Source organism: Apteryx mantelli, chromosome 18, assembly GCF_036417845.1.
Source record: "Apteryx mantelli isolate bAptMan1 chromosome 18, bAptMan1.hap1, whole genome shotgun sequence".
NCBI classification, from domain to species: domain Eukaryota; kingdom Metazoa; phylum Chordata; class Aves; order Apterygiformes; family Apterygidae; genus Apteryx; species Apteryx mantelli.
This window is the reverse complement of record NC_089995.1, coordinates 18,185,513-18,199,007: the sequence shown is the minus strand read 5'-3', so window position 1 is coordinate 18,199,007 and position 13,495 is coordinate 18,185,513. Positions and strand designations below refer to the sequence as shown.

The 13,495-nt window shown below is 41.3% G+C and overlaps 1 protein-coding gene across 1 annotated transcript; it reads right to left on the bottom strand.

Moving 5' to 3' along the window:
• Positions 1–939: 939 nt before the first annotated feature.
• ARFRP1 (ADP ribosylation factor related protein 1) lies at positions 940–13,282 on the bottom strand. Its single transcript, XM_067307927.1, has 8 exons — positions 13,210–13,282; positions 11,849–11,948; positions 11,373–11,460; positions 10,809–10,891; positions 9,890–9,971; positions 9,278–9,348; positions 3,139–3,239; positions 940–1,839 (listed from the first exon to the last, which is right to left on the bottom strand). The coding sequence occupies exons 2-8, from the start codon at positions 11,939–11,941 to the stop codon at positions 1,752–1,754; spliced, it is 606 nt and encodes a 201-aa protein (XP_067164028.1). The 5' UTR covers positions 11,942–11,948; positions 13,210–13,282; the 3' UTR covers positions 940–1,751.
• Between the last annotated feature and the right edge of the window lie 213 nt (positions 13,283–13,495).

The window sequence follows — 13,495 nt, the reverse complement described above, 5'->3', positions numbered from 1 at the left end:
ATTAAAAATAATATCCCACTGCTAACAGGCAGATCACACAGTCGTCGCGTGTAACCAACTCCTTTCTAAGAAAGGAGAAAAAGCATCAACTTCAAAGGCAGCCTGCCTTACCCTCACAAAGAAGTTACGTGGCATGTTTTGTCCTCCCACAGACAAATTAGTTGATTACCCACAGCACATCAGTTATTCTGCATGGATTACTGCAATGATCTCTTCTGTAGTATCCAGCCACCTTCTCCCAGTGCACTAACTGACACAACTAACTTCCATCAGAGAGTTCGATCTGACAAAGTCGTGGATGACACAGCTAGAGTGCACTCTAAGGGGCAGAGACTGCACCAAAAAAATCTCAGCTGACAGTTTGCCTAGCCTTCTCCTTATCCTAGCATTACTGAGAAGTGAGAGTCTGCTCCCCAGTACGTATGTATTATTTCCACTGACTTCATGAACTTACGACACACGCCAGTGCCTTGACACTTTGACCCAAATGTGAGAGAATGAGTTATGTTCTCACATGTAAAAATTCTGCAGTAAGTTGCATGCAGAAAGTTTAGCAGAAAGTTTTTTGACAGGCAATAAATAATAGTTCTTTAAACAAATACCACTTTCTAACTTGCTCAAATTGAGCTAGAAAATCGTTCCCTTCGCAATATGAGTGAACAGCATAGAATGACTATCAGTGCCAAGAGTGAATGAAACATACAGAGAGCAACAACCGCTGCCAAACCACTGTAAAATGCATCCAATTATTTTAAAAAAAGATATTCAGAGAAATGTTGGTGATATGTCAACAGAATTACAGCTGGGTAGGCCACATGAGAAGTGAACTATCTGGCTTTGAGAGCTGCCTTTTTATTTTTGTTTGCATTTGCAAAACTAGAGGGCCAAGTACAACCACTGCTGTACTTACCGACTCACCGGTTGTTTCAGCACGAGAAGTTTAAAGGAGTAGGAAGCTTTATTGCATACTGATTTCTCCCTGCCTAGAAATTCAGCTTTCAGCCCAGAAAGTACAGAGAGGACTTCAATTCCCTCTGGTTACAGAAGATACCAATTATTCTTACCATTAAAGAGACTGCACAACAGAGACCAGCAGTGCTTCTGAAGGTCGCGTCCTGTTAAGAATACCTATTATAAGCAGTGTACCATTTGTGCAGTTGCTGGCTTCCATATCTGCATTTACCACAGGTAAAAGTCACAAATCAACGTGCCAACTGAAAATTGACTTATAATCATCATTGTCTCTTCCCATTATACAAAGAGCATAACAGGGCCAGTAACACCACCTATAGTAACCACGGGGCTGGAACAGTGAGATATCACCTCGGTTAAAAGGACAGCCATCCCCCAGGCTCCCCCTACCCTTTCAGATTCACCTACCCAGTTCCTTCAAGGCAGAGTTCCACTTCAGTGGCCTCTAGCCCCGTTAGATTAACAGACCAAGAATCACAAAGCAGTACAGTAGAAAATTAAGTCCTTTGCATATGCAACAAAGTGTGGATTGCCACTCAGCCTTTAGGAAGTCTATGCTCTCAGGCCAATGACTTAATACACAATGCAAGGGATTTTTTTTTCCTCACAGTTAGAATCCTTTGCTCAAGTTTTTTTTAGACACAGAAAGAGAATGTTTGTCTCCAAACAAACTTAGGAAAGAATCAGGTTTAAGAGGAATCCTGTGGACCTTCTTCTTTAAAGAGAACAGGAAACTGCGTGGAAAGAGGTTGTCCATTCCTTGGCTAACTTGGAATTTCTTACGTGATGTCCTTCTGTCTTGGGGGTCGGTGAATATTCCTCACCACACACTTCACCATCCATTCAATTCCCTCATTCACTCCTTTTCTAAGGATATAAGAAAAATAGGCAAGATGATTATTAAGAAAAATAATTACAGCTTATGTAGTCCCTAACTGACCACTTAAAAAGCAAGTAAAGTGTTCTGCCCTTCAGTTATTTATTGGAGTTACTATGTTAGTTTCTCATACACCCAAACAATGGGGATCTGATTTTTTTGTTTTTTTAATTTGTTATTTAAACTCCATCCTTTATTTCTCTGGTGTTTGTACTAGTCTAGATCCAATTTAGTTAGTCATCAACTCTGTGGAAACCTTGGAATGAAGCATCAAACCACTTGACAGTCAGCTGGTTTGAGGTTATTTTGCTGCAAACCTCAGGCCAGCTGTATCAACTCTTCCGATCCTGGCTCCAATTTTATGTAATCATCTGTGCTGGGGTTGCCAAGCAACTCACCAACTCACCGGTCTGCATAGCTTCCCAGCCAGGACTTCCACAATTTTTTTTCTTTAGTTCAAACTCAAAATGAAATTTTGAGAGGAAATTCCACACAGATCAAAACTAGAAGTGTTTGCACAAAACAAAACACATGAACTGTAAAGGTTCCGTTTCATAAGATTATTATCTAACACTTCTCTTCCAGTCAGAGCTTAACCACTGTTGTTGTTGTTGTGGTCATTCATCTGCTTAATGGCATTTGATTCTTAGCAATAGGGACAACAGATTTTTTTCTCATGGTTTGAGAAGCTTTTCTTATCCTGTCACAGCTTTGTTGCTAGATTAAAAAAAGTCAAAGTCCTGGATTCAGTATAGGCAGGCACTAATTCAGATGACAATATTTCTAGCCATCTATAACAGAATTATACCAAATGGCGCTTTTAACCCAAAGAACTAAGAGTGTAACTAAAGTACTGCAAGACCCAGTGTACAACAGTAACATTAAGATATATACATACATATATACACACACACAGAGGTATGTATGTGTATATCAGTGTCACAAATATTAGGTCAGGAGCTGCGGCAAGCCAACCAGTACAAGGATTATTGTGCTCAGAGAGCAGACGATAAAGCAGAAACATCCACAGCTCCATATACCTCCAAATCCTGTTGCTCTGAGCCAGTCAGTAGACAAGGCTAGTACATTTTCATCATGTTTTATAGACGGGATTTGCACATGAAGTCAGTGACCTGCCGCAAGTCTAGGGTTAACAAACAGTGCCTGTCATTGCTGGGAAGGAAGCACAGCTCCCTTTCAGCATTTATTATACCCCATAGTACTTTTGTTCACATGTGACACCCTGCAACTGTTCAGTTAACCAGAACACCATCCATTCTCATACTTACCCAGTAAGAGCAGAGCAGGCTTGTGTCAGGCAATCTCTCTTTCCGATTTTGTTAATGCAGTCACTAAATGCAGTCTTGATATCAGGTATTGACAGACAGGTCTGCAAGTGAAACCATAAAAGAGTTCTTTATGCTACAAAAGACAGCGACCTTCTTCTAAAATGAATCCTACCAGGTCCGCAGTTCTGCTTCAGTCAAGATTGCATGACGGCGTTCTATTAAACTCCCTTACCCACTAACATAGCAAATTCACTTATTTAGATTCCAAAAAATTGAACGTACTACTATTTCAGCAAAGACAATGCTATTTTCAGATGTATGCACACATTTGCCACTCCTCTCTGATCCTCAAGATGCATACTTCTAAGCAAAGACAGTCATGATAATGAGCACAACCTGTACACCCCTCTGGATGCTCTTCCAACCTCTCCCAATGATTGCACGCAAGTTCTCTCTACCAGAACTCCACAAGAGTGGATGTTGTCTTCCTATGAGTGCATTCCCAGAAAATGGCTGGGGTGTGATCTCTCCTAAATCTCAGCATGTTCCTTTAGGACATGTTCCTAAAGGATGTTAGCATGTTCCATGGCCTCCCTGGACATGTTTGCTTGCATTTTACATGCAGGAGAGCAATGTTGGCAGCACTGAATGCAGCATATTTTCTGATGACCAGTGTCACTTTGTTCTTTATGGCTGTCAGCTCTTGCACATCTGTAGTCTACATGCCAGAATGCTAGGAAGTGGTTTTAAAATACACAAATGAATAAAACCCCCAAGAAACTAGTGCGTTACTTTCCTGACCTAAGTCACAGTGTTGTCAGAAAAACTTTATTAAGAGTTACAAAAGCAAACAAAGTTGTTCAAAAGAGTATTCGTGTCACGGAAGGCAAGACCTGCCCTACTGAAATCTAGATTTGTACTCTTCCTCCCTGAACATGGAAGTAGCAATGAGAAAATCATCAGCCTTTAATTCCTTTTCTGACCTCAATATTCACTTTCTCTTGGAAGCTTTGGACAAACCATTACGCACTTTAGCTGGCCATGAGCCCAACTTTCTTCTCTCTGCAAAGACATTTTAGCCCTTCGGTTAGACTCAAATGGGCAAGTGTCTACTGAGATCCCAAATGAAATCCTTGTGAGCCTTGAGGATTAGTTCAAGTGGATGTATACTTTGGAAGCACAGACTATGTACAAACAGGAATTCAGTCTCCTGCAAGTCTGGGCTTTAACTTAGCATTAAGATGGAAATGAATGATATTAGCTATCCATTTTGCAAAACACCAGTTCTGGAAAAATTAAATATAGGAAATTACTGTGAGGATAAGCATGTGATAAATAAGTAGGATTCAGTGCTTACGAATAAGACGGGCTCTTAAGAAATGGGTTGAAAGAAGTTTAATGGCACCCAGCTCACCCAATGCCCTTGAATCCAAACTGGTGATTTTCCACTGTGAAGGGCCCAGAATCCATTAATTGCGCAGCTTCTGATGACTGTATTTTCTTATGACCTAAGCTTCATTTCAGACTTGCAGTTTCAATTAATGAGCAGAAAACTGTATTCAAAATGTTACTCACTTCACACACAAAAGTCATAACAAGCTATTTCAACATTTTAGTCAAATGAAAAGCCTGAAATTCATAAAGATGAGCTGTCATCCACTGGATAAATATTAAAAAAATAAAGTTTTAATATTATAGTATAACAACTTCTCCTTTTCTGGCTGATGATACATTTTAGAATCTTTCAAGGAAATACAAGAAAGCATTCAAGGTGGAAAACAACAGTGCAGAGCACTGTAATGATGTCTTTTCTGCCCTGAACTGTACCATCTCAAAGCTCCTCTATTGGAGTTGCTTGGATTCATACATGTGGTATGGTGTATTATCAAAGCACCCGCAGCCTCAGTTGCCCCAAATACAGAACCGCTCTTGGTAGGCAGGATTCAAGACAGCCTCACTCAAACTCTTTTCAGTACTCTTTTTCAGTTTTACTTCTTATCAGTAAATGACACCAGAAAAGCATGACGTTGGAGGCTTACTAGAGAATGGCGAGTTAATTTTGAAAAGAGGCCAACATTTCTTCCCTACTCACAGGCTCTGAAAAGCAACAGAAAGCCGGACAGGAAATAAAGGGCAGCTTTATTTCTGCTTGCACTGGTCTGTGCAAAGCAGTCAGGCAACGGACTTTCCAAAAACCATCAGCAGACCAGGACACCTGCATACATGCAGCCAAATATGGCATGTTCTGTCCCTACAGTCAGAAACAAGCAGCACAGAATCTGTCTCCTTCACCTTGTCTATCTTTGAGGCCTTTGAGAAGTCCACCTTTCCAAGTGTAGCTTAGAACTGCTGTAGCTTTTTTTTTTTTTTTTTTAAACAGCTAGAATCTCTTAATCCATTTTAGGCAGCTCCTCTTCTCAGTTCCTAATATGATTGTGGCCTGCTTTAACTTCCACAGAACTGTCCAGCCATCAACCTCTGTAGAAGTTTGTGTCAGGATGGATTTTGCTTCTGAGGAGACTTTGCACCATTTACATTTTTTACAGTAGGATGTCAGTATATCACAACATTAAATTTGTTTTGATGAGCAATAAATAACATAATAATTGAAGTACAATAACATGCAGCAAAGGGGACAACACCACTGAACTATCAATTCAGAGAAGCCTTGTGTTAGTGTTCAAGGGGAAGCCATGAACTGGAATCCTGTCTTACAGCAGAGGAAGAGGTAGGTCAGTCATCATTTCATCTAGAAGCATTTGAGCTTTTCATGCTTAGAAGAAAATGTCATCTGTGGCTTGAGTTCCCCTCTCTTCCTCCTCCCTATCTCCATTACAAAATATTTGTTTATAGATGTGTTTTGTTTCTCAACTGAAACCACATAAACCCAAACCGGATCATCTGTGATCACACAAACAGCTCATTGTCACAACAATAAAATCTACGCATGACCTTTCTGGAGTGGTCTTATCTACCATACATTTCAGACAAACCTCACACAACCTAAGAGTTGTATTTCTATCTCATCTTCCCCTAAAGAGTGCATGCTAAAACATCTATTATGAAGACTTTTCAAGACAGTCTACCCAGGACTGACCTGGCTGCACAACCAAGTTTGTTTTATGAAGGGTTCAGAGCAGCATTACTCAAATTAACAGTCAGGAAAGGTACGCCCAGAAGTATATGAAGAAGGAAGGTTGTGACCTCAGAAACGGAGTCATCTGCAGAAAAGCATCAGTGACTGTTTTAGGCAAAACAGATTGGATTGCAGAGTCCCTATTTGCCGAATCCACTGCAGGAAAGACAATGATGTTGCTTAACTTCATATTGGGATTAAACCTGAAGTAAATATAGGCTCTTCAGCTATCTCCAGAGTAATCAGTTAGCAAAACTAAAACAGGAGCTAACAATAGAAAGGTTGATAGCCTAACTAAAAAACGTCTAACCCACCTGACCCATTTCTGTGCTATTGTTTCTTTACAAGCTTATGAAAACTAATTTTACAAGGAAGTGTGATATTTCTCAAGTTGGAATTGAGAATGGCCATCGTATAGAAGACATTTTCTAATATCTGTACCAGTACCACAAATAGGTAAAACTGAGTTTTCCCACTATATGTGGTTACTCACCACCACTCCTCTCATTTTTCAACGATATGCTGCGGCTTTCCAAAACTCTGGGGATTCCAAATTAAATTTCCAAAAATTATCTTAAGCCTAGGAAGACAAGACTTCCTCCCAAAGACATCATCCTAGACATCGTACAACATCTAATTCTTTTCGTATGCCATTTTTTCAGCTCAGTTATTCCAGTATATTTAAGTGTTCCAAAATGAGGCATTCTGTCGTGTCCCCCCCCCACAACGTTCAATAGTTCATTTTATGGCTCAGAAATATATAGCTTTTATAATGTTTAAACATTTCTATTCACATCAAAACAGAAAATACAAATTCATATTTTGCAATTTTCTCTGCAGGAAGTGATAGGTAAGCAAAACCGCCTAGTACTTTGAAAAGTGGCCCAAAAATACTTCAATACTTGAAAGCGAGCCCACAAATTCTCCTACAAAGCTATAGTTACTTAAAAAACAAATGAAAAAAAAAAACAAAACCCTTCACCCAGTTTTTTTCCACCCAGTTAATTGCAAAATGATCTCGTTTTAAAGCCTATGTCAAACATAGAGCATACTCCTGACACATGGGAAATTCATCCACTCTATTGCCAGGATATTGGACTTTTGAATTGATATTTTGCAGCCTAGGACTGTTTTTCATTCTCCTGATACTGGCAAACACCACTCCTGCTTGGCAGCGCTGGGTAGTAGATGCAGTTTACTCAAGAATAATACTGACTATTAATAGAGGAATTTTTTTCTACAAGGAATTTAGGGGCAGGGCCAAAACATTGTTACACTTCATATAATTTAAGGCATTTCAAGAACTGGGTTTGGGTGAGTCAGAGTTGAAACATTTGTTAGCTTACTGTGAGGAATGTAACCTTAAAAAAAAAAAAAAAAAAAAGTCAGACACGCTACTTCTCATGTATTTCATCAAAAGTATTCTGCTGGCCTTTAAAGATGTAATCAAGAACAGCTGCATTATCCTCCACCTGCAAACACCAGTAATGTTAAGATACCACTTGTCTTTCCTTGTTATGATTCCCCTTAACAAGAGAGTTAAGCTGGGGAGAATTCTCCACTACAATTATATGTCTGGACATCCAGAGCAGATAAATCTCTATTAGTGATAATCCTGTAATGTTCAATTTTCTTCCGGAAGTCTTTACTGCTGCTAGATCAGCAGAGGAGACAGATACTTCTGGCTTTTCTAAACCTTGCTTAAGAGAGCCTGAATAAATACTGCAGAATAAGCTATAGTCCCTTTGCTATTTTATTACTAGCATTCATGTCGCTTTACTCTGTGTTCATATCCAAGATCATACTCTAGAAGTAGGCCCCTAAATACACAATTTAGATATTTATTAAAAATAAGTATACTTCCAGTCAGTATAGCTTTGCTGATCTCTTGTCCCAGTTCTATGACTGCATAAAGGCACTGAATCTGGGAGCTAGTCTTGGACCCTCTGGAGGGGGCAAGGAGTCATTCATAGTTTTCATCTTGAAAGCCTGTTCCAGATACCTCTTTCTAGTCATGTTAAAAAAGTTCATTTGTTCAATTTCTTTTCATTAGTCCTGTTAGGGTGCCAGAGGAGCTCGCTTTTATAGTATGCCCAGAAAACAAAACATGCCTATACAGCCATAGGTAAAACTGGAACAGCTTTCTGGGTCACTGCATAGAGTTTAACTGTCAATAGCTAAGGAAAGACTGCAGACTGCTCCCTGCTGTAAAGCTGCAGTGTTGCATCGAAATTAGAGTTAATGTTCTAGTTTCTACACAGAAAAGAGACAGTCAGCACTGTCCATGGGTAAAAGAGACAGTTCACAGCAAAGCCAGGACCAGAAATCAGGAGTCCTTGCTCTTAATCTCATGCTGTATCTTATGTAGAATTGGATTTCTTTTATTTCTATGACTAAATCTTACGATCAAAAAAAATCTGCTGTGCTGTATAAGTAAAGTGCAACCAAATCCTCTTTCAAAAGCGATAGCTATAGAAGTCTGAAGTATTTCCTACAGTGATGTTCATTGAGATAGGTGTGGAAGTCCTGGGGAAGAAGCTGGGAAGCATTAACATTCTTTGAAACAGATACCAAAGCTGCAAGTTCTGCTATTTCAAATTCTATTGAAAATATCTAGCTCCATCTAGAGAAAAATCACTCAAACTGCAGCACTGCAATTCCAGGTACAATTCCAGGAACAGCATCATAAACAGAAGCTCACTAAACATTGTTTTGCTGAATAAACAGGAAAAACAGTATCAAGATACCAAGTAACAACAAAGAAAACCCACCATAGCTACACAGTTTGTTCTGTTTACAGTACGCTCACTTGTGTCACTGGAAGAGAGCTGGAGGAGAAAGGAAAAGCAGAAAGCCAAATTCACAGCAATTATTTCTAGCAGAAGGAAAACTTTGTTAGGCACCGGTCCAGGGACATGAAATAAATTTAACATGAATATACACAGCCCACCTTTCCAAGTCTTATTTGCTCATTAATAACTATATTTTCTGCAGTGATCTTACCTCTACATCCTGCTTGTTAGCTAATACCAGAATGGGAACCCCTTCCAGAGCTTCACTAGTAACCATCTTCTCTGTAAAGCAGGGAAATAAGAGAGGTTTAGCTAATTCTAGAAGACAAAGTTGTGCAAATGCTTGACACAGATTATTTGGACATAGAGAGGAAGCAAGAGGCACCTCCTTGTTAGTTTGATTTGATCCAAACTTTCACGACTACATTCATCACAGTATCTTTTTTCTGATCAAATTCAAAACTTTATTTTGATCAACAAGCACATTACTAAGAATTAACTAAGTGATAAATACAGAATAAGGAATGAAAGTTTCAAAAGAATTAACATAAGCACAAAAAGAGACTCAAGGTCATCATAGGCAATGAAACTAAGGATTATCTTATGGACAAGACAGACCATAATCTTAAATAGCTCGCTGACTTCACCACTTTCACCTCAGAAACACAGCCAGGTATTATGCAAAGGTTCAAAAGCACTACAGACGTGTCATCAACAGGACACAGCTTACTTCAAGGACACAGAAAGAGACATGACTGTAATGAGAGAACTGTGACACAATACATCATGAAATCACAGTACTGGTAAAATACAGTGTACTTACCAAAAGCTTTTTTAGATTCTGAGAGCCTCTCCTCATCAGTGGAGTCAATAACATAGATCACTCCATGAGACTCAGCATAATACTGAAATGGTAACACAGATATTAGTGTACGTAGCAGCTAGGACCACCTCTCCCTCACAGTTGAGTAATGTCTCAAATGATTGATAACAGTAGCAGCAGGAACGCATGCCTTGATCAAACAAGGAAGTCAAGGGCACAGGTGGCATGTTGGGTTGGCCTGCGAGCGTATTGCTTTAGTGTTCTTTGCCAGACATCCGGATGCTGCGTATTGTGCTCAGGATTTCTAACAACGCTGCATTTAATGTAGCTACAAAACACCATCCAGCTGGGGAGACTGTACTCTCTGTTCAAGAAGAGCAGGCATTACAGGGGGAGACAAGCGTTGATATTGGTATATACTTCACTTCTGTGTGGTACTGTAAAAGCCTTGAAAGTGTTGAACCCAGAAACACATCTCAGCTTTTATCTTTCTGCTTTCATCAATGTTTTCCTTCCCTGGCCTGACTTGCTGTATAAAATAGCCCAGAGAACTTCAAATCTTATTTCATTTTATTTAGAACTAGACTGTAGCTTTTATATGAGCTATCCAAGATCTCTTTTCAGGCCCCTCTGCGACTTTGGGTAAGGAAATTACCACTGATATGACCTCATTTATTACATACAAATGATAATACTGGCACAGTCCTCACACAGAGGTTGATAATTAGTTTCTGCAAACAATAATGCAAATGTTAAGCATCATCTTTGCAAATCTTGCAGATAAAATTGAAACACTGGAAAAGCATTAATGCTAAATATTTGGGTTACCAGTAAACCTGTACGAGTACTAAATGATCATATTTCTCCAATTCAGAAAGAGGTATAAAAACACTTATAAAAGAAAAATTACTTCCCCAACCTTGTCCCAAAGAGACTGTAGCTCCTCCTGTCCTCCAAGATCCCAGAACATCAGCCGAGTTTTGCCAACATCAATAGTACCAACTAGAGGGAAAGAAGAAAAATCCAATCCAATGAAAACCGGCTGTGTGCTCTAAAGGATCGCACCTACACAACGCCTCTGAGTAGGGATGGAACAGTCTTCCACACGAGCAAATCACATACAGTACTACTTTTAACAAGAGAACAATACCTTAGAAAATAGTGGCAAATAAGATCAGGTGGACTCACATCAGTATAAATAAGATGAGAATCAGGCCAGCAAACGCTAATGAAACTTAGCTTAACTTCTAAGCATAGTGCTGAAATGGGATACACAGTTCTTAAGACTTCAGGGTTTTTTCTTCAAAAGCTAAGTAAGTCAATTTATGCTCTTACAAAAAGTATATGGGGAGCTAGGAGATAAGATCTCTGTTTCCAGGAACCATTTTCCCCTTGTCAATTCTTCTTAAATATTTCAAGGAAGAAACAACTGTTGTCTAACTTTGCAGGAAAGGTGGAAAAATTTCCAAGCGGATTTACTTACTGTTTAAGCCTACAGTGGTTGTGATTTTGGACAAACTCATCCCTTTGTAGTTCTTGTTAAATCGAGTTTTCGTTTGTTCAAGGAAGGTCTGAAAAGGAACAAGAAAGAGTAACTACTCCCAAACATTGTACTGGCGTGGGTAATCCTAACTAAAACCTGCCTTTTCTTTACAGCAGAATCCTGTTCCAATAGCTACTGCCCTATCTAACCTTGGAACAAACCACGCCTCTTGTTCCCTATTTTAGCAAAGAAAAGAAGGGCTCCCAGGTGATTATGGGATTACCAGTCTCAGCTGTATCCTTGAAAGCTTATGTTAAATTTAAACACGGGGAGGGGAGTTGATTCTTGCAGGTAACATCACTAAAATATCCTGTTATGAGTTAGGCTGACCTGCCTCTTGAAAATTTTGTCTTTGGACAAAGGAATGTTTAGAATTGCATGTGCCTTCCATGGAAGTGGTAATTAACAGTACTTACTGTTTTACCAGCATTGTCCAAACCAAGGATCAAGACGCAGTACTCATCCCTCTGGAACATGTATTTATAGAGTCCAGACAACAGAGTATACATCCTGCTCCTGCAACAAATGCCAAGAAATCATTAATAAATGGGTTGTTTCCAGAAGCCTCTCATTCTACAAGTTTTTCCAACACCAAAGAAATAAGTTGTGTTACTCATTTATCAGTAGCTCTCATGTTTAAGTAACCCCAGGACAATTCATAGATCCAAGGTCATGGGAAAAAAAAAAAACAGATTTTCAAATGTATACATGCAGGGGGTCATCTTGCACAGAGCTTACCCCTATTTAAGTACATGGCCAAATTCTGACAGTGCACATCATCCAGTGCAAACCCACTACTCATTTGAAAACTCCCCTGTCTGTTCTGAGGCTTAAAGGACAGCTAAACGTTCTTGAAAGTCTTTCGGAGTATACACATGGTCACACATGGTCGGAGTATACACATGCATACAAATACACAGAATGGGTATTCTGAGCGAGAACATGCTGGACAGCCCCCATCCATATGGCTGTATAATGGGATCTTCAATAGTCAAACTGAGCAGGGAGTATATTACTTTTAAAGGCTTGTAAAAAAGACTACCTATCTTAATTTATGCATTCTCCAGCAACAGCCTTCTGTTACAGTATTCACAATTCAAGTATTTTATCATCTTACAATACCATGAAGACAAGACCAGTGAAGAGCCAAAAGCACAAGACTGAATATCAGACTAAGCAACAAGCCCTGTGCAAGCACACACTCTTTTGCTGGATTTACACAAACAAGGCAGAGAAGGTTTGCTGTGATGCAGGAAGTATCGGCACCAAGCACCACAACTGCCTCACTCAACATCAGAACAACCCTTCAGTTTAAATGGACACGGGGAACCCTCGAGGCAACAAATTTTAGAGGAACCTGCCTTTGAGCAAATGTGCAGATAAATGATCGTTCTGAAGGGAAATAACATTGCCTGCAAGGGCGGGGGGAGAAAAACCTATTCCAGCCTCGGCACGAGGGGTTTCCCGGGCCGGACCGCGGTCAGCGCGAGGCCGGGAGCCCCGACCCCTCACCGGCACGGCCGGCGAGCACGGACCCTTCCCCTCCGGCTGCACAAGAGGGGCCGGCACCGGCCCCAGCACGGCGCCGGGGCCAGACCCCGCGGCCCGCTCCCCCTTCGGCCCGGCGCGGCCCGAGCACAGGACAGGCCTCCCCCCGCGGAGCCCGGCCCCAGCCCCGCCGCGGCCGGGCCCGGCAGCGCCTCACACAGCTGCCACAAGACTCCCCGCTCCCCCCGCCGAGCGCTGAGGACGGAGCCCGAGACCCGCAGCCCCTCACCGGACACCGGAGACACCGTCCGGCCCCCCGCGCCTCAGCGCTCCCCCTCGGCACCGGCCGCCGCCGGCGCCCGCCCGCCGCTTGGCACCCTGGGAAACGTAGTCCTCGCGCTGCGGCCAGAGCGGCGCGGCCCCCCGGGAGGACTGCGACTCCCAGAACGCCTAGCGCTCCAGTGGCCACCGTCTGCGCCGGCGCGTTAGAGGGAGTCTCCTAGCCTAAACGGCGTAACGCGCCGGCTAGAGGGGCCGGAAGTGGGATGGAGTGGAGGACCGGAAGCTGGTGGGGT